Source organism: Lethenteron reissneri, chromosome 55 (genome assembly GCF_015708825.2).
Source record: "Lethenteron reissneri isolate LAM-NWPU_2019-01 chromosome 55, ASM1570882v1, whole genome shotgun sequence".
In the NCBI taxonomy this organism is placed as follows: Eukaryota; Metazoa; Chordata; class Hyperoartia; order Petromyzontiformes; family Petromyzontidae; genus Lethenteron; species Lethenteron reissneri.
Window position 1 is genome coordinate 7,350,409 of NC_083833.1, and position 25,965 is coordinate 7,376,373.

General features: G+C 53.8%; 1 protein-coding gene across 3 annotated transcripts in view; it reads right to left on the bottom strand.

Annotated features, from left to right (window-relative positions):
- Positions 1-236: 236 nt before the first annotated feature.
- LOC133356820 (GATA-binding factor 2-like) overlaps positions 237-25,965 on the bottom strand; it is a 45,553-nt gene continuing 19,824 nt past the window's right edge. For all 3 annotated transcript variants that reach the window (XM_061574531.1, XM_061574529.1, XM_061574530.1), the window contains 3 exons: positions 19,782-19,951; positions 5,437-5,562; positions 237-1,596 (listed from right to left, as the gene is read on the bottom strand). In XM_061574531.1, the coding sequence (XP_061430515.1) occupies positions 1,117-1,596; positions 5,437-5,562; positions 19,782-19,951 (776 nt within the window). In that variant the 3' untranslated portion in view covers positions 237-1,116. The remainder of the gene's footprint in view (positions 1,597-5,436; positions 5,563-19,781; positions 19,952-25,965) is intronic.

Below are 25,965 nucleotides of genomic sequence, written 5' to 3' on the forward strand. Positions count from 1 at the left end.
GTTCGTTGTCCTACCCCCCCCCCCCCCCGACCCGCACCTCCGAATAGCACGGTTGGCCACGCGCAGCGCGAAAGAAGTTCAAACGTCTTCTTGGTTCTTTCGGTAAAGTCGTCACGTAGAAGGGAAATAATAAAAAAATAAAACATAATAAAATAATTCTCACGACGTTTCGGCCACAACGCAAGCAGCCGTCCTCAGGTGAAGAACAGGTCTGTCGGAAAGACAGCGTCTGAAGATAGCGTCCATTATTCTGTTTTATTTTTATTATTTCCCTTCTACGTGACTTTACCGAAAGAAGCAAGAAGATGAATCCCTGCAGTCACGAAAGCTTTAAATCGAAAACTTCAAACATACGTACGCTTTGGGCAAAACGTTACAAAAGGGTCGCCGTCCGACGCGCCAAACGACCGTTCGAGAGACGGCGCGGGCCGTGAAGCCCCCAGGGGAAAGGCCGCGACGAGATGACGGCACAGCCGGGAAAACTTTAAAATAAACATCGGCGCTTTGTCAAAACTGCACAAAAACAACTCACGACGGAAAAAATTGACGACGAGTAAAAGCCGGTACCCCACGTAACTATGGTATCAAATATAATTTTTGCAAAGTGAAGAAACACGTATATATATTTATATTATAAAATCTAAATTTGCTCTCGCCTGGCTGAATAAAGGACGCGCGAACTGAGAATTCCGGTAAAATATTGGAACTTGTACCCCAGGAATCCGGTGACGCAGACTCGCGGCCTGCGTTTAAAGCGTCCGGCGCAGGTCCCGACACGGTTACTCTTCCAGTTGTCCAAATGCGGTTTTTGCAGAACCTTCACAGAGTCTCATCCGATAAAATAAAAAAATAAAAAAAAAATTGGATTTGCACGCAATATTGTGCCCATCAAAACTGTGCCACGTCTCCCCGACGTGAAAAGACTACCAGCCAACAGCATCCCTCTCCAGGCAACGCAACGGCGCACCTTGATGACAAATTATATTAAATGTAACCGCACGCACGTACGCACGCACGTACGCACGATGGCCTTTTGTTTGGCAGTTGTTTCAACCGAACCTCATCATCATCATCACCACCATCACCATCACCACCGACATCACTCAGCGCCGGCATTTATCCCATGGCGGTCAGCATATTGCCGGAGGGGTGCGGGCGTAGAGGCTGCTGCTGATGATGCTGGTAGTGTTGAAACTGCTGCTGCTGCTGGTGCTGCTGCTGGTGCTGAACGGACAGCGCCACGCCATCCGGAGGGAGGTACGTGAGCGTCGCTCCGCCGGCTATGCCGTGCGGCACCGCCAACGCCAACGACGCCGGGGAGAGCAGCCGGTGCTGCTGCTGCTGCTGGTGGTGCTGCTGGTGCTGATGGTGCTGGTGGTGCTGGTGGTGGTGGTGGCTACCCAGGAGGTGCGGGGGCAGCGCGGAGGCCGTGAGGGCGGCGTGGAAGAAGGGAGGCCGCCGTAGCGCCGCGTCCGAGGCTTCGTCGCTGGCGGCGGCCCGGCCCTTCCGAGGCCGCCGGCGGGCCTTGCCGCCCGTCGAGTTCTTGCGGTTGCGCGTTTGGATGGCCTCCTTCTTCATGGCGATTGGGCGGTTCACCTGCCGGAGGTGCGCGCCAGAGGAAGAGACGATTGTATCAGATCAGTCGGTAGGTCAGTCGGTAGGTCAATAGATCGGTCGGTGGGGGGTGGTGGGGGGTGGTGGGTGGTGGGGGGTAGTGATGGGGGGTAGTGATGGGGGGTGGGGGGTGGGGGCGACTCTCAAAGTCAATAACAGTATTGAAAATAACAATAATAATGCTTTACAATATAACAAAAACAAATATTTATGAATTTGAATGCAACATATTGCTTGCAAAGTCGGTGCACGTGGTCAACAAAAGCGTCAATATCGGCAGCCTCCTCCCCCACCTACCGGCGTCGCGAGGCATGGGCCCCAAAACAACCCCCACCACAAACGGGAAGCCTTCACCCACCAGCTGATTCACAACGCCGAGGTCCAATTCGGTGACGAGCGCACGACCGTGCACGCCGCGACGACCCCTGATGCCTGCCCCTTGCCCCGATTAACACGCTTGGCTACGTACGGTGCGAAAGAAGCACACGCGCACGCGTGTATTCCTGCTCCGTCATCGCAACGCTCTCTCCGTGGCTACGACTCGCCCCCCGATCCGCCAAATCCGTTCTCTCCCCGTCAAACGCCGCCTCCTCTCGTCTATTCTGCTCGCCCCCCCCCCCCCGCGCCCCCCCCCAATCTCCTCCGTCGAATTCATCCACACCATTGTTCACTCCCTGCCAAGGCGCCTGGGGGGGTCAAGGCTCCTCGTATACATTTCATTTCGATAACGTGAAAGATTTCTTCACGGCTAATACTGAACGGTCGGATCCACCTCCTCCCCCCCCTCCCCCCGATTAGGGCCACCGCTCACGATACCCGCCCCCCCCCCCCAAAAAAAAATTAAACGAAACGACGCAAATTATAATTTCACTTCCACCAACGTCCCGATTCAGGGTTGCGATCGCCCCCCCCCCCCCATCACTCAAAAATCGATTCCCCGGTGTTTCTTTTTTTCTCATTTCACCGCCTACTTTGTAGCGTTTCGTTGTTTGCCTTCATTCCGATCTCGAGCGTGCACAGAGACGTTTCTCTCCACGACTCTACAGCGAGCACTGCTGCGCACGCAATTTCCATCACCTTTGCATTTCCCGTAAACTGGGGGCGGCGCGCGGAAACGGTGAGCCTGCCCACCCCGAGATCAATTTTCGTTCACGCTACGAACACCAAGGTCTTGAACTGTTACAACCTCGCATCACGATACACTATACACTACGCTATACTACCATGCATTATACTGGTATACACTATGCTACTACACGCTACGCGAAACTACTATACACTACACTGATATACACTACACCACATTACACTATACACTACACTAGTTTCCACTATACTATACACTACACCACACTACACTATACACCAAGCTATCATACACTACACTATACACTACACTAGTTTCCAGCATACTATACACTACACTACTATACACTACGCTACTACTATACACTATGCGAAACTGCTATACACTACACTGATATACACTACACCACACTACACTATACACCAAGCTATCATACACTACACTATACACTACACTAGTTTCCAGCATACTATACACTACACTACTATACACTACACTACTACACACTACACTGCTATAACTACACTATTAAACACCACACCATACTATACACTACACTGCCAAAATTGTCGCGTTATGAATTTCATCATCATCATCATCATGTGTGTTGAACTTCTTTCGCACCGTACGTAGCCAACCGCGCTAATCGGACGTGCGGAGGGGGGGGGGACAACGAACGAGACGCGCAGAAAAAGCCGAAGTGAGATTTCCATCTCGACGATTGAAAGGTGCACGGCTCCCCGGTGGGTTCCTCATCAAAGATCGGAGTTGACCCAGATCTGAACCAAGTCCTCCCCGCCAAACTTCTCCCGCAACCCCCCACTGACCAGCGGGCAGAGGTCGCAATCGAGTACCCGATACCCGTACCCTACCCGATACCCGGCTACCCAGACCCGGCCGGGTACGGGTACCCGTTTGCGACCCTGGTGCGGCCGGGTACCGGTACGGGTAGGCCGTGAGTCGCTGTAGAGTCACCGTTTGTCACTCATTTCCCAACGTCTTGTCTCTTCTCACAATTCAAGATCCTAGAATCAACCCACCCGCGCCTACAACATGGCTTCATCCCAGAGGTCGCAATCGGGTACCCGATACCCGTACCCTACCCGATACCCGGCCGGGTACGGGTAGGGTACGGGTACGGCCGGGTACGGGTACCCGTTTGCGACCCTGGTGCGGCCGGGTACGGGTACGAGTAAGGAATCAAAACCCGTTTGCGACCTCTGCCAGCGGGGTGAAGTATGGAGGAGAATCGCCACACGCCGCGTGCATTCCTTGTACGCGCAGACACGCACACGCGCGCGTGCCTGCGCGTGTGCGCGCGCGTGCAGGGAGCGGTGGCGATGCGGTTAGGCGCACTACAGCGTGAACCCACCAAACCCAGTTTGTTTACTGTCCACGCCCATTGACCGCGGGGAATATTTTGACCCGTCCCGGGGCCTTACCCCCCAAAAAAGTCGATCCGACCTCAAACGAGTACGTGTGTAAAACATCGCCACTGGGGAGACAAAGGCGGCCGGGCGTGGTGCTGGCCTCGTGCGCCGTGCCAGCCTTCAGAGGTACTCACTAACAGCACTTGCCCCAATACTGTCATTGGCTATATGGGGGGGGGGGGGGGATCTTTGGCTTTGTACCAAGCGTGCGTGTGTGTGTGCGCGTGCGTCCGTGTGTATGTTCGTGGGCGTGTGTGCGTGCGCGTGTGTGTACATGTGTGCGCGTGCGTCCGTGTGTATGTTCGTGTTCGTGGGTGTGTGTGCGTGCGCGTGTGTGTACGTGTGTGTGTGCGTCCGTGTGTGTATGTGCGTGTGCCCGTGCGTGCGTGGCAGTGTGCGTTTCCGTAGCCTACCCAATACCGAACTCGACACGAAACGCACTTTTCACCCCCCCCACCCACTACTTTGCATCGGTTCAACCGAGGTGAAAACACCTGAACCCCCCCCACCACCACCCCCATCCCTCTACACCGCCCCCTCACTTCGCCTTGACCGAGCGGGAACATGTTTTTGGGACGTCTGGCCATACTTCACCACGCCGGTCGCTGCTGGGCGGGTGGGGAGGGGGCAGGGTGTCCGGGGTGTGACGAGGTGGGGAGCGGTGGCGCAAGTTTCTCAAACCCCTCCGCAGAGAGGGCCCATGTTGACACGGCCGCTGGTACCGGCAAGTCCGTTCAGCTCCAAACCAAAGATAAAGATCCTTGCTCATGGCCTTCGACTGTTGGGGCAAGTGCTGCTAGCGAGCGGCGCCGGTGAAGGCCGGCACTGCGGCACGCGCGGGGGGGGGGGGGGGTCGTTTGAGGCCGAGTCGACCTAGGGGAGACCCAGGCCCGGTTCAGATAATCGTCACCGGGGTGTTTCGTCGCGAGCGGGAATCAAACCGGGGGGACGTCGGGCTCGTAGCAGCGCGACGCGCTGGCCGCTACACACACGCACGCACACATGCGCACACGCACACACGCTCACACACACACACGCACACACACACACGCACACACACACACACGCACGCGCACACACACACGCACACACACTCACACACACACACGCTCACACACACGCACACACACACACGCACACACGCGCACGCGCACACGTGCACACGCACACACACGCACGCGCACACACACACGCTCACACGCGCACACACACACGTTGTGCAGCTTGAAGTAGAGGCCGCACGCGTTGCACACACGCACACACACACACGCTCACACACGCACACACACACGCTCACACACTCACGTTGTGCAGCTTGAAGTAGAGGCCGCACGCGTTGCACACGGGCTCGCCGCTGCCGTTGCGCCTCCACAGGGTCGTGGTGGCGGTTTGGCAGTTGGCGCAGGTGGTGGACGGCCGCGAGCTGCTCGCCTGCGACCACGTGGCGGCAGAGGAAGAACAATCAGGCGCACGCACGAGGCACGCAAGGCACGCATGAGACACAAGGCACGGCACGCACGAGGCACGCACGAGGCACGCATGAGACACAAGGCACGGCACGCACGAGGCACGCACGAGGCACAAGGCACGGCACGCACGAGGCACGCAAGGCACGCATGAGACACAAGGCACGGCACGCACGAGGCACGCACGAGGCACGCATGAGACACAAGGCACGGCACGCACGAGGCACGCAAGGCACGCATGAGACACAAGGCACGGCACGCACGGCACGCACGAGGCACGCATGGCACGCATGAGACACAAGGCACGGCACGCACGAGGCACGCACGAGGCACAAGGCACGGCACGCACGAGGCACAAGGCACGCATGAGGCACAAGGCACGGCACGCACGAGGCACAAGGCACGGCACGCACGAGGCACGCAAGGCACGCATGAGGCACAAGGCACGGCACGCACGAGGCACGCAAGGCACGCATGAGGCACAAGGCACGCATGAGGCACAAGGCACGGCACGCACGGCACGCACGAGGCACGCACGGCATGGCACGGCACGCATGAGACACAAGGCACGGCACGCACGAGGCACGCATGGCACGGCACGCATGAGGCACGCAAGGCACGCATGAGACACAAGGCACGGCACGCACGGCACGCACGAGGCACGCATGGCACAGCACGCACGGCACGCACGAGGCACGCAAGGCACGCATGAGACACAAGGCACGGCACGCACGGCACGCACGAGGCACGCATGGCACGGCACGCATGAGGCACGCAAGGCACAGCACGCATGAGGCACAAGGCATGCACGAGGCACAAGGCACGACACGGCACGATATGGCACGCATGAGGCACAAGGCACGGCACGCACAAGGCACATGGCACACACGGCACGGCACGCACGAGGCGAGAGACAGGTTCCGTTCACGGGGCTTTCTGAGAACACGCAACGAAAACAAACACGTGCACGCGTGCCCCTCGCCATCGGCGGGCGTTTCATTGATGCTGGGTAACGTTTGACCTTCACAGGTGCCGGGTAACGTTAGACCTTCACAGGTGCCGGGTAACGTTAGACCTTCACAGGTGCCGGGTAACGTTAGACCTTCACAGGTGCCGGGTAACGTTAGACCTTCACTGGCCCTGGGTAACGTTAGACCTTCACTGGCACTGGGTAACGTTAGACCTTCACTGGCCCTGGGTAACGTTAGACCTTCACTGGCCCTGGGTAACGTTAGACCTTCACTGGTGCTGGGTAACGTTAGACCTTCACTGGCCCTGGGTAACGTTAGACCTTCACTGGCGCTGGGTAACGTTTGACCTTCACTGGCCCTGGGTAACGTTAGACCTTCACTGGTGCTGGGTAATGTTAGACCTTCACTGACACTGGGTAACGTTTGACCTTCACTGGCCCTGGGTAACGTTAGACCTTCACTGGTGGATAACGTTTGACCTTCACAGGTGCTGGGTAACGTTAGACCTTCACTGGTGGGTAACGTTTGACCTTCACAGGTGCTGGGTAACGTTAGACCTTCACTGGTGGGTAACGTTAGACCTTCACAGGTGCTGGGTAACGTTAGACCTTCACTGGTGGATAACGTTTGACCTTCACAGGTGCTGGGTAACGTTAGACCTTCACAGGTGGGTAACGTTAGACCTTCACAGGTGCTGGGTAACGTTAGACCTTCACTGGTGGATAACGTTTGACCTTCACAGGTGCTGGGTAACGTTAGACCTTCACTGGTGGATAACGTTTGACCTTCACAGGTGCTGGGTAACGTTAGACCTTCACTGGTGGATAACGTTTGACCTTCACAGGTGCTGGGTAACGTTAGACCTTCACAGGTGGGTAACGTTAGACCTTCACAGGTGCTGGGTAACGTTAGACCTTCACTGGTGGATAACGTTTGACCTTCACAGGTGCTGGGTAACGTTAGACCTTCACAGGTGCTGGGTAACGTTAGACCTTCACTGGTGGATAACGTTAGACCTTCACAGGTGGGTAACGTTAGACCTTCACAGGTGCCGGGTAACGTTAGACCTTCACTGCCGTGAGACCTTCCGCCGCGTGGAATCGCGTCATCGCCTCGGCAGAAGAGGCCATTTTATCGATATATTTTTTCGCACTGGTTTGCGTCGGCGAACTTTGCGCGAAGCTTTGATCAATTTGCCCGCCGAGGGTTTCAATCGGGTTGAGTTGCCACCCGAAGGCAGAACTTGGCACCGAAGTTTCGTTCTTATCGAGTCGCATTTCCGAGAATTCGTCGTTACGGACGGACGGACGGAGCTGACGCATTAAAGCTTTCAATGTTCGTCATAAAGCAGCGAGCGTAACGTCAGCCTCGTCAGTAACGCACTGGGGGCACCCAAATACGTTGACAGATTTCAACGACGACGATGCCGATGACGCTGCTGAAGGAACAGAAGCCTCTAGGAACAGGCCGTAATCATAGCAGAATGGTGGCGGTGATGATGCTGCTGCTGCACATAGCTGCCTGTGGTAATCCAGTACCGAGGGTTGGTGGATTGGAATCAAAATCAGTATTTATACTGCAGGAGGAATCCGATGAGCTATGAAGCTCTTGTTCATATGAGTGCAAAGTACGTGACTTTACCGAAAGAACCACGAATATGAATCCCTGCAGTCACGAAAGCTTTAAATCGAAATTTAAATCACAGAAACACGTACAAATACAACACGAAACCACGAGCTACCTGGCACACAAAATAGCGCATCATTTGGACATTCGTATCAGCAAAATAATCAAACTCATTACAACGGCGATGGGTCGGCGGATCACCGCGCAAAGTTAGCGAAGCTCCCTTGCGGCCCTGGCCGTCAAGGAGGTTCCCATACCCGTGTTCGCCAGGAGATGGCGGTACCGCAAGTGTGCACTAAACTCCATCCGTCCCATTTGCACACCGTGAGGGTTTTTCTCCGGCTGCTCCGGTTTTCCGGCCACACGTGTGAACAGTTCTAGATTTGAAGCTTTCGTGACTGCAAGGATTCATATTCTTAGGTTTTAGTCTTCTTGAAAGACGGAAGCTTGTTGTTGCCTCCGAAACGTCGCGATTTTTATTTTACTTTTATTAATTTTAATTTTTTTACCCCACGTGACTTTACCGAAAAAACCTAAGAATACGTGTAAACAACTCATTGATTGTGCCGATCGACACCTTGATCTTACGAGCCTCCGAGTGCTGTGGGAGATGCAGTTGCTTAACTGCCGCTATATTAAGACCAATGACTACGTCGTCACACTAATAATGATCAAATGTGAGCGTCGATCCAACAAAAATGTTACACAACAACACAAATCAGGTCTCGGTCCGCCGATATAATCAGCCAGGGTCAATCCACTGCTGGATGAAGGCCCCCCCCCCCCCCGCTAGCCACCGCTGCCACCAATTCTCACGAGCCCTGCACCGTAACGATCCACCCGGCGCGCCGGCTGAAAGCGCCACGGGCCGATTGCTCCATCCTCAAACCAAACAATAAACAAACAAAACATTGGAGATTTGAAGCTTTCGTGACTGCAAGGATTCATATTCTTAGGTTATTTCGGTAAAGTCACGTAGGTAAAAAATTTAAATTAATAACTGAAGACGCAAGCTTGTGTTGCCTCCGAAACGTCGTGATTTTTATTTTATTTTTATAAAATTTTTGACCTACGTGACTTTACCGACAAAACCTAAGAATAGAAAAACATTGGAGATTGTTCCCTTGCCCCGTGTACACGGTCTGTACGTGTGTATATCTGTATGCTGAACTTCCTTTGCACCGTACGTAGCCAACCGCGCTCATTAGAGGTGTGGGAGAAGGACAACAAACTAAACACTAAAAGCAGTTCTAAAGAAATCAGTTCGTCAGTCTGGATGATTTAAAAGTGCCGTAGCTCCCAGCGGCTTCCCGATGTCGGAAGGAGGAGCGCGTTCCAGACGGCCGCGGATGCAGCGCGTCTGAAAGCGCCGGGCGATGCGGTGACCGGCGTTTTTGTTCGATGGCTACGCAAAAAGCCGCCGCTGCTACCGCTGCTGCTGCTGCCGCTACTGCTGCTGCTGCCGCTGCTGCTGCTGCTGCTGCCGCTGCCGCTGCCGCTGCTGCTGTTGTTGCTGCTGCCGCTGCCGCTGCTGCTGTTGTTGCTGCTGCTGCTGCCGCTGCTGCTACTGCTGCTGCTGTTGTTGCTGCTGCCGCTGCCGCTGCCGCTACTGCTGCTGCTGTTGTTGCTGCTGCTGCTGCCGCTGCTGCTGCTGCTGTTGTTGCTGCTGCTACCGCTGCTGCTGCTGCTACTGCTGCTGCTACTGCCGCTGCTGCTGCTGCTGTTGTTGCTGCTACTGCCGCTGCCGCTGCTGCTACTGCTGCTGCTGTTGTTGCTGCTGCTACCGCTGCTGCTGCCGCTGCTGCTGCCGCTGCTGCTGCTGCTGCCGCTGCTGCTGCTGCTACTGCTGCTGCTGCTACCGCTGCTGCTGCTACCGCTGCTACTGCTGCTACTGCTGCTGCTGCTACCGCTGCTACTGCTGCTACTGCTGCTGCTGCTACCGCTGCTACTGCTGCTGCTACTGCTGCTGCGACTGCTGCTGCCGCTGCTGCTGCTGCTACTGCTGCTGCTGCTACCGCTGCTACCGCTGCTACTGCTGCTGCTGCTACTGCTGCTGCTGCTACTGCTGCTACCGCTGCTACTGCTGCTGCTGCTACCGCTGCTACCGCTGCTACTGCTGCTGCTGCTACTGCTGCTGCTGCTACCGCTGCTACCGCTGCTGCTGCTACCGCTGCTACTGCTGCTACCGCTGCTACTGCTGCTGCTGCTACTGCTGCTGCTGCTACCGCTGCTACCGCTGCTACTGCTACCGCTGCTACTGCTGCTACTGCTGCTGCCGCTGCTGCTGCTGCTACTGCTGCTGCTGCTACCGCTGCTACTGCTGCTGCTGCTACCGCTGCTACTGCTGCTGCCGCTGCTACTGCTGCTGCTACTGCTGCTGCCGCCGCTGCTGCTGCTGCTACTGCTGCTGCTGCTGTTGCTGCTACTGCTGCTGCTGCTGCTACTGCTGCTGCTACTGCTGCTGCTGCCGCCGCTGCTGCTGGTGCTACGAGGATGACGGAGTTCGCGTGCCGGCGGGTCGCGCTACTTGACGAGACCGACGAGGTATCACTCACCCTCTTGGCCTTTCGAAAAATGACCGATGGAAAATTGGAGGCTCGTCAACTCGGCCATCACGAACGTGGCCCGCTCTTCGCCAAAAAATCCCGCTGCGCCGGCTAAAAATTACCGAGATGGAAATTAACTCGTGTGCCTTCATATATATATTGACTTGCACAGCATTTATTGTTCATTGTTCGGCGCGGGGTCGTTGTGTAATTTGCAGCTGATTGTTGTTCTGAACGACGGTCATTGTTTTTTTGCGAGCGCGTTTAGGAACAGGCCCCGCGACGCCGGTTTGCTTGCGTCGCGTGCTTACGAGTGACCAATGATGCCCCCATACTCCCGCCCCCCCCTCCCCCCTCAATATAGGATTGATTGCACAGAGACTCTTAGACTTATGGGAGCGCCAAAAGCCCCAGAATAGAGACCGGCAGAGTTTTTGCACAGGGTGTAATTTCAGCCAGGCCTCTCGCGATGAGTGAATTCATCGCGATAAAGCCCGGCTGTTGTCATCACATCTATCCCCTCTATCCAAGGAACGAAACAGGAGGATTTCATCACAAATCTGCCTGTCGCCTGATGAAGCTGGTTGTAATTACTGGCGAAACGTCGTACTCAGATTGTAAATGTTGTGGCTTGGCTCTCCAACCCATAACCGGTGTTGCTGTACTAGTACACTACACTATACACTACACTACTATACACTACACTATACACGACACTATACACGACACTACACTTTACACTACAGTATACACTACACTATACAAAATACTATTATACACTACACTACTATACACAATACACTACTATACACAATACACTACATTATACACTAGTGCTGTCCTAGTACACTGCACTATACACTACACTATACACTACACTACTATACACTACACTACTATACACTACACTACTATACACTACACAATACACTACACAATACACTACACTACTATACACTACACTACTATACACTACACTACACACTAGTGCTGTACTAGTGACGAATTGGCCACGTTCTGTTTACGTGACAAACCTTACTAGTTGGCTGTGTCGGGTGGTGGCGGGTTTAACGACGCATTTATATTTACGCGATCTAACCCAAAACAATCCTATATTAGGTACGATATTGGCCGCCAAAGCCTACTACTACGACGTGTTAAAATCAACCGCAGTGTCTGCACCCCCCAACCCAAAAAGAAAACCTGCAGTATCGATTTACACCCTTGGTTTGAACTTCCGCGCCGGGAGACGAGAGCGGGCGATCTCTGGCTTGCACGTCAGGAGCCAGCTTCTCAGGAGCCAGCTTCTCAGGAGCCAGCTTCTCCAACTGCTGGATGGATTTCCCCCCCCCCCCCATACCTCTCTCGCCACGTGCCACATACGTCCAGTCTGCGTGGCGACCCGGGGTGGGTGTGTGGAGCGGGGGAAAAATATCGAGCGAACAATCCAGCAAACCCTTGCCGGTACCGAACAATTTCCACTTTCGTTTTGACCAGGTAAGGCCTACTGGGCTACGTAGCTGTTTAAGTAATATCATCACGTGGAAATTTAGAAGGGCAGCAAAAATACGCTAAACGCGTGACGTTCCTTCTCAATGTGGAGGGGGAAAACTGCAGGACCCGGTGAAAAATCCACGTGGGCCACGGGGAGAACGCGCAAACTGAAGGACCTACAGGGTCGGGATCGAGCCCACGATCTCCTGCACAGCAGGCGAGGTAGTTGACATCTCCTAGCCACCGCAGTGGCCCAAGCAGCACGCCACAGCCTCTAAGCAGGCAGCAGCCAAAATAAAACAACATCGCTTTCGTCACAAACCGGGCGCGAGTTATTTTTTGACGGAGCAGGAGGGGCAGTCGCCTTCCGCGGTTTCGCTGTTGGGAAAGGCTTCACGAGTTTGTCCCGCACTCGCACGTGCGAGGCGGGGTGTGTGCGCACGTGTGTGTGTGCACGTGTCCACGTGTGTGCGCGCGTGTCTACGTGTGTGCGCGCGTGTGTGTGCGCGTGTCCACGTGTGTGCGCGCGTGTCCGCGTGTGTGTGTGTTCACGTGTGTGTGTGCGCGCGTGTCCGCGTGTGTGTGTGTTCACGTGTCCATGTGTGTGTGTGCGCGTGTCCACGTGTGTGCGCGCGTGTGTGTGTTCACGTGTCCACGTGTGTGTGTCCACGTGTGTGCGCGCGTGTCCGCGTGTGTGTGCGCGTGTCCGCGTGTGTGTTCACGTGTCCACGTGTGTGTGCGTGTCCACGTGTGTGCGCGCGTGTCCGCGTGGGCGTGCGCGTGTGCACGTGTGTGTCCACGTGTCCGTGTGTCTGCGCGTGTCCACGTGTGTGTCCACGTGTGTGTGTGCGCGTGTCCACGTGTGTATCCGCGTGTGTGCGCGCGTGTCCGCGTGTGCGTGTGTGTCCACGTGTGTGTCCACGTGTCCGCGTGTGCGTGCGTGTCCACGTGTGTGTCCACGTGTCCGTGTGCGTGCGTGTATCTGTCTGCGCGGTATGGTGGAGCGGTTTGCGTAACGGTTGAAACGCTGCGTTACAAACCCGGTTGACCCCAAGTTCAAATCCCATTGGCGGCCAACACAAGTGACGGTTACATGAACCGGTCCTGGGCCTCCCCTAGGTCGACTCAGCCTCAAATCAGTACCTGGTGCGGTGTGTAAAACATCGCCACTGCGGAGACAAAGGCGGTCGGGCGTGGCTCTGGCCACCCAACCCCTCAAAGGTGCGCCGTGCCGGCCTTCATAGGTGCTACTCTTCATGGTTCTTTCGGTAAAGTCACGTAGAATGGAAATAATAAAACAATAAAAACAAAACATAATAAAATAATTCTCACGACGTTTCGGCCACAACGCAAGCAGCCGTCCTCAGGTGGAGAACAGGTCTGTCGAGGAGACAGAGTCTGAATGACAAGCCCCAGGCTTGGAGCGACTATTTAAGCTGGGACGGAGGGGCGAAGAGCGCCTTGACAAATGCATTTGCATATCAAGAGGAATTTAGCCTATTTATGGGAAATGCAGATATGCGATTAGTACTACTTGTGAAATGCGTAGGAGGTTTGGCGGGGGGTTTAAAGTCATGTTTTGCTCGTGTATTATGCAGGATTAGCAGATACTAGATTAAAACAGCACTTGCCCCGAACAGTCTGTGAAGGCTACACGGGGGATGTTCGTCTTTGTCCCTCAATGCGGTTGTTGTTGTTGCGAGCGAGCGAGCCCATGGTCGCGCACGTGTCTGCCCTCCCCGCTCTGCACGTGACTTTTGGTTGCAGGTGCCGCCCTGTGTGTGCGGCGCCGCGTTGTGAGAATCCGAATATTTATTTAGAGCGGGGGAGGAATCCGACGAGTCTACGATGTCCAGATAAACGAAACAATTTTATATTTTTTTATTTTACCAGGTAAAGCCCACTGCGCTATAAAACAATTTTTTTTCCAGAAGCAACCTAGCTATCACAAGTGACAGCAGCAACCAAGTGGCGAATCGTCGCGTGGAAATTGACATCGGCCAAATACCCTAAACACGTGTTGATAAAATGTGGAGGGAACAACCGGGAGGGCCCGAAGAAAAATCCACGCGAGAACGGGGAAAGGGCCACCGCAAAATACAAATATACAGCAGCAGGTGTCAGGGTCGGGATCGCACCCACGACCTCCTGTATACCATGCGAGGTAGTTAACATCTCATAGCCACCGTGATGATGATGAGAGAGAGAGACACGCAAACTCCAAATATATAGCAGCAGGCGTCAGGGTCGGGATCGCACCCACGACCTCCTGTATACCATGCGAGGTAGTTAACATCTCATAGCCACCGTGATGATGATGAGAGAGAGAGACACGCAAACTCCAAATATACAGCAGCAGGCGTCAGGGTCTGGATCGAACCCACGACCTCCTGCACGCCACGCGAGGTAGTTAACATATACAACGTGTCAGGGTCGGGATCGAACCCACGATTTTCTGCACACCAGGCGAGGTGGTTAACATCTCACCGCCAGCCGCCGCATCGCGAGCAGCCGTTTGCCAGACAAGGACGAGCTTGCCACCACCACAGCCACCACCACCACCGCCACCACCGCCACCACCACCACCACCGCCACCACCGCCACCACCATCACCACCACCACCGCCACCGCCGCCACCACCGCCGCCACCGCCACCACCACCGCCACCACCATCACCACCGCCACCACCACCGCCACCACCGCCACCACTAACCGGTCACTGCCTCGAATTGAACAACACGCCGGGGTGTCGCACGCGTGCCAGAACCGGCGCCGGAGTTTGGCGCACACACGTGGCACGCCGCCGCCCTCGCCGCTGTGCCGCCCGCCACCGCGAGAGCCACAGGGGAATTGTTCCGATGCCGATGGAGAGGCAGGATTTGGACAAAGTCGTTCCCTGATCATTTCAAGCTCGGAGCCCCTCGTGAATTCGTCTGTGGGTGCTGTGTTGGCCACGAGTCATCAACGTGTCCTATGTTAGTCTATGGGTCCAATGTTAGTCGACGGGTCATATGTAAGTCTGGGTTCTATGTGAAGCAATGAGTCCTCCTTTAAGTCTGTGGGTTCCTATGTAAGTCTATGAGTCCAATGTTAGTCTACGGGTCATATGTAAGTCTGGGTTCTATGTGAGGCAATGAGTCCTCCTTTAAGTCTGGGGGTTCTACGTAAATCTATGAGTTCCGTGTCAAGGCTGCGCGCGGCATACTTTCAACGCAATCTGTTGTGAGTAAGTCGGCTATCCAAAAAAAGCATTTCCACATCCAGTCGACGTCTCTCGCTATGGCTGCGGCCACGTGTCCAGCCACTGCAGTCTCCCAGCAACCGGCGAGTCAGGCGGCGAGAAATGAAGGCCTTTGAAGGCCTTCTCGCCACGCTTTGCGAAACCCGCGTGGGTCCGGATTTGAAGCGGCTCGTGGCGCCGACTGTCAGAGCACGCGCACTCTGCTCGAGCAGCCCGGTGAGGCATCATGCGGAGTGGGCATTCCACGTTCCCGTGGCGGGGACGGGCTCGCGTGACAGGGGACGGGCTCGCGTGGCAGGGGACGGGTACCCGTGCGAAAAGCACGAAGTGGCCCATTTTACGCGGCGCTCGGTCGAAAAAAATAAAAATTCGAGCGCCGATAAAAACGAAGCAGAAATGAAAGAAAAAAAAGTAAAAGAGAGACGCGCGAAAAAAACAATCCGCAGCGCGCACAATTTCCAGTCAATCGACAACAAGATTCTGTTTTGACCGTTGGGAATGTGGCTGCGTGGGGCGGTCGTGGGGGGCGGGTGAACTGGAGGGGGGGGCCCACATAGGAGGAGCGGGGGAGGGGGGCAGCTCAGGAAACAGGCGGCCGTGGTAGTGGGAAGTGCGCCTCTTATCGCGATGCAGGCACACTTCCGCAGGAAACCGCACGGACGCGCGCCCGCCAACGCTCGCAGCGGCTCTCGCACGCCAACCCCCCCCCCCCCAAACCACTCCGCCCCCCACACACCACCCGCTGTCGCAAGCGAGGCCGGCCGGTGGTGAAACCCGAGCAGGTGGCCCCCCCAAGACGTTGAACAACAGTGGCCCCCCACCCCACGCCCGCTGCCTCGACTCCACCCCGAACCCCGCCTCCCAACAGCGGCGGGCATCGCGACTCTCTGCTTCTCCGACTCTTGAGTAAAAGTTAAAGGTTTCGATGACTTTGCTCCGCTACGACTACGGGCACACGGCGGCCAACGTCAGTGGGACTCCTCCGTCCAGTCTTGAGAATCACAGACGGCTGTAAAGCTGCCGTCGTTGTTATTATCATGATGAGGAGGCGAAGGCGCAGCCCTGCAATTGCTTGCTCACGCCATTGCTGCCAGATGGGCTTACGCTCGAGGCAGCTCTCTCTAGAGAGAGAGTTCTAGAGAGTTCTAGAGAGAAAGAGGCAGCTCTCTAGAGAGTTCTAGAGAGTTCTAGAGAGAAAGAGGCAGCTCTCTAGAGAGTTCTAGAGAGTTCTAGACAGCTCTAGAGAGCAAGAGGCAGCTCTCTCTAGAGAGTTCTAGAGAGTTCTAGAGAGCTCTAGAGAGAAAGAGGCAGCTCTCTAGAGAGTTCTAGAGAGTTCTAGACAGCTCTAGAGAGCAAGAGGCAGCTCTCTCTAGAGAGTTCTAGAGAGTTCTAGAGAGCTCTAGAGAGAAAGAGGCAGCTCTCTAGAGAGTTCTAGACAGCTCTAGAGAGCTCTAGAGAGCAAGAGGCAGCTCTCTCTAGAGAGTTCTAGAGAGCTCTAGAGAGAAAGAGGCAGCTCTCTAGAGAGTTCTAGAGAGCTCTAGAGAGCTCTAGAGAGAAAGAGGCAGTCTCTCTAGAGAGTTCTAGACAGCTTCTAGAGAGCTCTAGAGAGCAAGAGGCAGCTCTCTCTAGAGAGTTCTAGAGAGTTCTAGAGAGCTCTAGAGAGAAAGAGGCAGCTCTCTAGAGAGTTCTAGAGAGCTCTAGAGAGCTCTAGAGAGCAAGAGGCAGCTCTCTCTATAGAGTTCTAGAGAGTTCTAGAGAGCTCTAGAGAGAAAGAGGCAGCTCTCTAGAGTTCTAGACAGCTCTAGAGAGCTCTAGAGAGCAAGAGGCAGCTCTCTCTAGAGAGTTCTAGAGAGTTCTAGAGAGCTCTAGAGAGAAAGAGGCAGCTCTCTAGAGAGTTCTAGAGAGCTCTAGAGAGCTCTAGAGAGCTCTAGAGAGAAAGAGGCAGCTCTCTAGAGTTCTAGACAGCTCTAGAGAGCAAGAGGCAGCTCTCTCTAGAGAGTTCTAGAGAGCTTTAGAGAGAAAGAGGCAGCTCTCTCTAGAGAGTTCTAGAGAGCTTTAGAGAGAAAGAGGCAGCTCTCTAGAGAGTTCTAGAGAGTTATAGACAGCAAGAGGCAGCTCTCTAGAGAGTTCTACCTCTCTAGAGGGTACTTGGCCTACTCTTCCACGCTGGAAGAGGATGGAGTCACCCCACACTTGACCACCCCACCGCACGCGACCTGCCGGAGGCGACCACGTGACCTGCCCCCCCCCCCCCACCCATTCACACTGCTGTGCGTGCAGAGGCCTGGGGACTTAATAAACACCCCCCGTAGTTTGGGCTGCCTCGCCAGGAGATAGAACGGGGCCTACTCTGGCTTGCATGTGGAGCCTTCTGCTTCTCAGGAGGCAGCTCTTCCACCGCTGGATGGATCCCTCCCCCCCACCCCCCCAGTACCTAATGGACACAGTGAGGGGGGGGGGTTGTTTGACCATACTTCGCCACGCTGGTCGTTGTGGGTCGACGTAGGGGTCACGTGAGTGTTGGTGACTTAGCCCCACACCCAATCCCTCCGTGACCCCCTCTCCCACCCTGCCCTTGTGACCCGTGAAAAAGCTGAGCCCCCCTCCCCTTCCCCTGCCTCCTACCCCCTCTGCCCCCCTCCCTCCACCCCCCCCCCGGCCCCCCCTGCCCCCCAACCCCCTCCCTACTTTTTTAAAGGGACTCGTGGACAATGTGTCATCCGGACATCCAATAAACAGCCGAGGGCACGGAAGTGAACACGACAGCAGCACGTGTGTCATGTGTGTGTGTCGTGTGTGTGTGTCGTGTGTGTGTGTGTGTGCCTGGTGTGCGTATCGTGTGTGTGCCTGGTATGTGTGTGTGTGTGTCGTGTGTGTGTCGTGTGTGCCTGGTGTGCCTGGTGTGTGTGTCGTGTGTGTGTGTCGTGTGCCTGGTGTGTGTGCCGTGTTGTGTGACGTATGTCGTGTGCCTGGTGTGTGTGTATCGTGTGTGTGCCGTATTGTGTGTCGTGTGTGTGCGCCTGGTCTGTGCGTATCGTTTATGTGCCGTGTTGTGTGCCGTGTTGTGTGCCGTGTTGTGTGTCGTGTGTGTGTGTCGTGTGTGTGTGTCGTGTGTGTGTGTCGTGTGCCTGGTGTGTGTGCCGTGTTGTGTGCCGTGTTGTGTGTGCCTGGTGTGTGTGTATCGTGTGTGTGCCGCATTGTGTGTCGTGTGTGTCATGTGTGTGCGCCTGGTGTGTGCATATCGTTTGTGTGCCGTGTTGTGTGCCGTGTTGTGTGTCGTGTGTGTGTATCGTGTGTGTGTGTATTTTGTATGTGTGTGTGTGCGCGTGTCAAGTGTATGTACTGCGTGTGTGTGTGTCTTGCGCGACAGCCAAAATCACCCAGAACCGGCCTGGAGTTCGAGAAGCTTAGCAAGATCAATCTTGCTTCTTATTATTATTATATATCTCTCTATAAGTCTATGGGTGTCTATGCGAGTCTATGGGTCGCCGTGTGAGTCGACGGGTCCCTATGTCAGTCCGAAGGCATGCGCCTGTGAGATGACCAAGTAGACTTAAAGCTTTCGGGACTGCTGGAATTCATATTCTTGGGTCTTTCGGTGAAGCCACGTAGATAGATAAAATAATAATAAATAATAAAAAATTTTAAAATAATAACAATATCACGACGTTTCGATTGCAACACAAGCAATCGTCATTAGGTGAGAAATATATCGGGAGAGCTGCTGAGAATATATGGTGGGAGCGCTGCTAAGGTAAGGAGTTATAAAGGTTTGGGATGGTGTAGCCCAAAGGTCAGTGGGAGGGGCTAGAGATGAAATTTGCATGTAAATGTGAGATCGGGTAAATCTTGACAAACGAAGCTGTGGGGGTGGCCATTGCATTGTGAGGGATTAGCATGTCAATGTAAGAGATTAGCATGTCAATGTAAGAGATTAGCATGTCAATGTAAAAGATTAGCATGTCAATGTAAGAGATTAGCATGTCATTGTAAGATATTAGCATGTCAATGTAAAAGATTAGCATGTCAATGTAAGAGATTAGCATGTCATTGTAAGAGATTAGCATGTCAATGTAAGAGATTAGCATGTCAATGTAAAAGATTAGCATGTCAATGTAAGAGATTAGCATGTCATTGTAAGATATTAGCATGTCAATGTAAGAGATTAGCATGCCAATGTAAGATATTTGCATCTCAATGTAAGCTCGGAGAGAGCTCGGCATCTGATAACGATGGCGATGGTGAGAACGACGACGACCACAACGACGACCACAACGAGTGAGCGTGCGTGCACTGCGGCTCTCACCGGCCGCCTCTTGGGCTTGATGAGGGGCCGGTTCTGCCCATTGGTCTTGTGGTAGAGGCCGCACGCGTTGCACAGGTAGTGCCCGTTGGCGTCGCGACGCCACAGCGGCGTCGCCGTGGCGCCGCAGTTGACGCACTCGCGGCTCTCGCCGCACGCGGGCGCCGGCTCTCCTGGCGGGAGAGAGGGGGGGCACAACGAGCGTTAGCGACGATCACCCCCGGCACCTCCGGCACCTTCGGCAGCGTGCGCACCGTCAACGCCGCCGGCGCGTCTCGCCCATCCGCGAGCGAAACACTCCGGGGGCTTCGGTGGCTCGGGCGGCGGGCGTGCGGCCTACAGCCTCGCACGTGAATCTCTCAACGAGCGCCTTGGTGATGAATGTCTTTGTTGTCTGTTTACATCCTAGCGCGACGATGCGTGCACGTGCGTATGCCGTGCGGGGGCAAACGGCGCTAATCGGAGGTGCGGGGGAGGAGGACAAGAAACTAAATGCAAAAAATAGCAGTTCTGCTGAAATGAGTTTCTAATGTAGATGATTTGAAAGTGCGCAAAGCTCCAGTGACTTCCTCATATAGCGGAGAAAAAGCCACGCGACCACGGGGAGAACACGCAGACTCCGAATTATACAGCAGGGGTCACGGTCGCGATCGAACCCACGGCCCCCTGCATTACAGATGCGGGCGTTGGCGAGTGCCAGCATGGTGGTGAAGGGGAGATGGCTGCCCCCACAGTTGCGCACACTGAAGCCCTTGGCCCATCGCAAATCGGCAAATCCCGCCATCCGTACACCCCCCTAGGCAAATAGGAAAACTCAGAGGTTTGGTTCCCGGGTTCGTAATAGGACACCCACTCCTCCTCCTGTTGTTCTATGTGACCTTACGTCAACCCGACACATTAAACAGGAAGTATTTTTTAGCGTAAAGTACAATTAATATTTTAAATACACACACAATGCGCGCGACAATTCACACGATATGCATGCAATATACACACACGCACAATGCACGCACACTACACGCGCTACACACACACAATAGACACGCGCAATACACACAATACACCCACAATGCACGCACAATACACCACAATACACCCACAATGCACGTTGCGATACAGCCGGCGCGAGCGGTGGGAGCGCACCGCGGCGCACGTGGAATGTCTCTCGCGAAACGACGACGACGACTCCCCGAGCCAGGCAGGAAGGGCGTGCCGCCACGCCCGGTGGCTTCTGCTCAAACAACCCCGCGGCTCTCTCTCTCTCTCTCTCTGCTCATGGCCATCGTGAGGGGTTAGAGGTCAAGGGGTCAGGTTAGTGAGTTGGTTCAGGTTAGGGTCAGAGTCAGGGGTTAGGTAAGTGAGTTGGTTCAGGTTAGGGTCAGAGTCAAGGGTCAGGTTAGTGAGTTGGTTCAGGTTAGGGTCAGAGTCAAGGGTCGGGTAAGTGAGTTGGTTCAGGTTAGGGTCAGAGTCAGGGGTCGGGTAAGTGAGTTGGTTCAGGTTAGGGTCAGAGTCAGGTAAGTGAGTTGGTTCAGGTTAGGGTCAGAGTCAGGGGTCAGGTAAGTGAGTTGGTTCAGGTTAAGGTCAGAGTCAGGGGTCGGGTAAGTGAGTTGGTTCAGGTTAGGGTCAGAGTCAGGGGTCGGGTAAGTGAGTTGGTTCAGGTTAGGGTCAGAGTCAGGGATCGGGTAAGTGAGTTGGTTCAGGTTAGGGTCAGAGTCAGGGGTCGGGTTAGTGAGTTGGTTCAGGTTAGGGTCAGAGTCAGGGGTCGGGTAAGTGAGTTGGTTCAGGTTAAGGTCAGAGTCAGGAGTCAGGTAAGTGAGTTGGTTCAGGTTAGGGTCAGAGTCAGGGGTCGGGTAAGTGAGTTGGTTCAGGTTGGGGTCAGAGTCAGGGGTCGGGTGAGTGAGTTGGTTCAGGTTAGGGTCAGAGTCAGGGGTCGGGTAAGTGAGTTGGATCAGGTTAGGATCAGAGTCAGGGGTCGGGTAAGTGAGTTGGTTCAGGTTAGGGTCAGAGTCAGGGGTCGGGTAAGTGAGTTGGTTCAGGTTCTGGTCAGAGTCAGGGTCGGGTAAGTGAGTTGGTTCAGGTTAGGGTCAGAGTCAGGGGTCGGGTGAGTGAGTTGGTTCAGGTTAGGGTCAGAGTCAGGGGTCGGGTAAGTGAGTTGGTTCAGGTTAGGGTCAGAGTCAGGGGTCAGGTTAGTGAGTTGGTTCAGGTATAGGGTTAGAAGTAGGGTTTGGGTCATCGGGTGTATAGGGTAGTTTAGGCTTCATAGGGAGTAGGTTGTTGTTGTTGCAATCATTGTGTTTGTAGTTTGTATAACCCAGAGAAAGCACACGTGAAACTTTGGTTCAGGAGGGGCAGTGTGCGTGTGTAGTTTCCGATCGAGTAATCTGCGGGGTGCGGTTCATTTTTTCTTTCAAAACTTGCCATGATCGTGTGATCCGTGACCATGGCCTACTCTTGCCAATGACGTTACGGGATCTTTAACGTCCACAGTGAAGCAGGTTAAGGGTTAGGCATCAAGTTCATTGGGGGGTTATCTTTGAAGGCCAAGGGTTAGGCGTTGGATTAGAGTGAGAAATCGGCATGTGGTTTGCGCTTAGGTTTTGACTTTAAGGGGTAGGGTTATGATTCAGGTTGTTAAACTTGGATTGGGGTTAGGAATTTGGCTTTAGTTCGGACTTAGGACATTGTATGTGTGTTGAACTTCTTTCGCACCGTACGTAGCCAACCGCACTCATCGGAGGTCCATATCATCAAGTCTAGCTTAATGCTAAGATGCGAGTTCAGGTTATTGACTTTTCAGTTAGGGTTAGGACTTGACTTAGATTGGTTGGGTTAGGTTCAGGCCTAATCGTAGGGCTCTGCATGACAGGGCCCCGTTATTTTGAGGGAGTGCTCTCACCAACTCACATTTGGTAAACCCGCAGTTTTTTTTTTTTAGCAATCCTTACCCTCCTGATGAGATCTAAGAATGGCAAAACCAGGCCAGGGTTAGCTCACTCACGTAAATGCTGCGGTTGTCACGAGCCTGGACTAAGTCCTCGAGGCCAATGGACTATCATCATCCATGGTGCTACAGAAAGGAGGTCGATCCATGAATTATTTACCCACTATCATCCTCCACTGAAGTCAGTTGCCATCCGCAAATTGACGAGCGTTTGGCTTCGTGTGTTGATTGGTAAAAGGTGTACCTTTACTAGGAAGCCACTTGGAGCTATGCATTTTAAAATCATTTAGATTGAAAACTTATTTCTTTAGAACTGCTATCCTTCCCCTGCACCTCCAATTAGCACAGTTCAACATACATATGTACCAATCATCAGACTTGGAAAGTGTGTCATCACGCGTAGCACAATGCACCGTTATTTGTTTACCCAGGGGAAGACTTCCACCAAAAGAGTCTCAATATTGCTTGTGAAGAGGGTCCTGCCACTTTGGGAACGTTTGGCAAAGGAATTCCATTAGCGATGAGAGTTGCGAAGCTTCGTGTGGGCAGGAAACCGGAAAACGTGGAGGAAACCCCTCCCCCGTGCATGCATAACAAGGAGGTGACGCTCAAAGCTCCACACAGATGTATTCAATAATCCATTGACGTGCTGCTGGCATCCAGCCACCGCATCGCACACTTTCAGATATGCTCCTGCGGCCGTCTGGAACGCTCTTTTCCCTCCGATATAAGGAAGCCACTGGGAGCTACGCACTTTTAAAATCATCTCGATTTGCCAAACTCATTTCTTTAGAACTGATTCTTGTGTGTTAGTTTGGGTGTCCCCCCCCCCCCCACCGCACCTCCGATTAGCACCGTCGGCTACGTACGGTGTGAAAGAAGTTCAATGTACACCACTGGAACCTCATTTGCCAGTAGAAAAAATGATAATTGTTTTTTACCCTTCTATCTGGCAACAAAACTGACGCCTTTTTTTTTTACAAGGAGTCGTGTTTGCATAGACCACAATACCTGCAGTCATAATGCAAACAAGAGTTATGTTTTTTGTTTGCATTATGACTGCAGGTATTGTGGTCTATGCAAACATGACTCCTTGTAAAAAAAAGGTGTCAGTTTTGTTGCCAGATAGAAGGGTAAAAAAACAATTATCAATTCCAATGTACATACATACATGCTCTGGTCACATTTAAGCGGAACGAAAGTACCACCGTCATGTGCGACTCGGGACAGCAAAGGCCCACCGAGCTGAGCAGCTGTTATACAGAGGACAACAACCAGTGACCTTGCCGGAATCCTCTGGCAAATGAGATAAACGAATCCTGATTTAGCAGTGCACCCAGACAAAGGAGTTCACATTTCGTGGTGGTGAGATGTGAACTCCCTCGCCTGGTATGCAGTAGTTCGTGGGTTCGATCCCGACCCTGACGCCTGCTGCTGTATATTTGGAGTTTGCGTGTCTCTCTCATCATCATCACAGTGGCTAGGACAGGGGTCGGCAACCTACGGCTCCGGAGCCGCATGCGGCTCTTTACGGGCTGCTTCTTGACGATATGTACGTATGTACAGTATGTACTCAGATGCATTGCGGCTCTTGAAATACTGAATTTTGTACCGAATTGGAAAGAAATGGCTCTTCTTGTTATTTTGGTTGCCGACCCCTGGGCTAGGAGATGTTAACTACCTCGCCTGGTATGCAGTAGTTCGTGGGTTCGATCCCGATCCTGACGCCTGCTGTATATATGGAGTTTGCGTATCTCTCTCATCGTCATCACGGTGGCTAGGAGATGTTAACTACCTCGCCTGGTATGCAGTAGTTCGTGGGTTCGATCCCGATCCTGACGCCTACTGTATATTTGGAGTTTGCGTGTCTCTCTCATCATCATCACAGTGGCTAGGAGATGTTAACTACCTCGCCTGGTATGCAGTAGTTCGTGGGTTCGATCCCGATCCTGACGCCTGCTGTATATTTGGAGTTTGCGTGTCTCTCTCATCATCATCACGGTGGCTAGGAGATGTTAACTACCTCGCCTGGTATGCATTAGTTCGTGGGTTCAATCCCGATCCTGACGCCTGCTGTATATTTGGAGTTTGCTTGTCTCTCTCCCTGTGGTGGTCATCTGGCGATGATAAGCCGCCAACTTCGTTGAGCTATCATTTGCAATCGCCGGGTCGCTTCCGACAACAGGAGCTTTTCAGCGCTCGGTTGGGCTTGTTTTTTTACTTGGTCACAGTAAAATAAGTATAACCCGTAAAAACAAAGTTTTTCACTATAAATCCTTTATATGCGTGGCAGCGAACTTAATATAAAGGATTAAAAAATATATTCGCCTGTGGAGGACGCGGGGATCGATCCCGCGACCTTTGGCATGGGAAGCGAGGGCGCTACCAACTGCGCTACTCCGCCACGGCCTGTGGAGGGGTTACGCTCTGGGCTCTTACACTCTGACGTTCAGCCAAAGCCATGAATGCGTTCTATTTGAATATATGTAAAATAATATTTTTTTGCCTAAAAAGTGTAAAATTTTGGGAATTTTTTTTCACGAACAATAATTGTCTGGCACAACGAGTCTGTGTGGAAAATGTCAGCTCGATTGGATCACGGGAAGTGGGTTAAAAAACGACCGAAAGATTTGCACGGTCCTAAGCAAGCAAGCAAGCACGCAAGCACGCGAACTTAATATAAAGGATTTAAAAAAAGTACAATATTATCAGATAGTAAGAAGCCAGAGTGGCCCGCGAAAAACCACGGCCGGCACGCGACATGGGACGACGCGCCGCGCAAGTGCCGTGCGTCTTCCCGCCAACGCGACGGACGCCCCGTGGCCGTTGTCGCCGCATCGGCGGCCCCTGTCTTTCGCGAACGTTCATCGTCGGCGGCCACGCTCGATCCACTGCTGGATGAAGGGCACCTCTACCTAAGCCGCTGCAGCCATCACCTCTCACCATCCTGCGGTGTAAGAAGTTTCGTCTCGCACGCGGAAAAACTGATTTTAACGCTCCCGTCTCCCCGCTGGGAAACGTATATTCTCCTCTACCCCTTGTTTATTGTTGCTGTTGCGGCACATTCCGTGTTTGTTTAACGGTTGGGGCACTTACGGACGGTGATGCGTTTCCCTCGGCGGAACCTTAAAGAGCGCTGCCCCTGTTTTTTTTATTTTACGAAATAATATTTTCTCGCGTCGGTGTTTGCTTTAACCCAAACAGGGGCTGGGTGTGTCGCCACAAACAGCCGTGGCTCCACTCGCC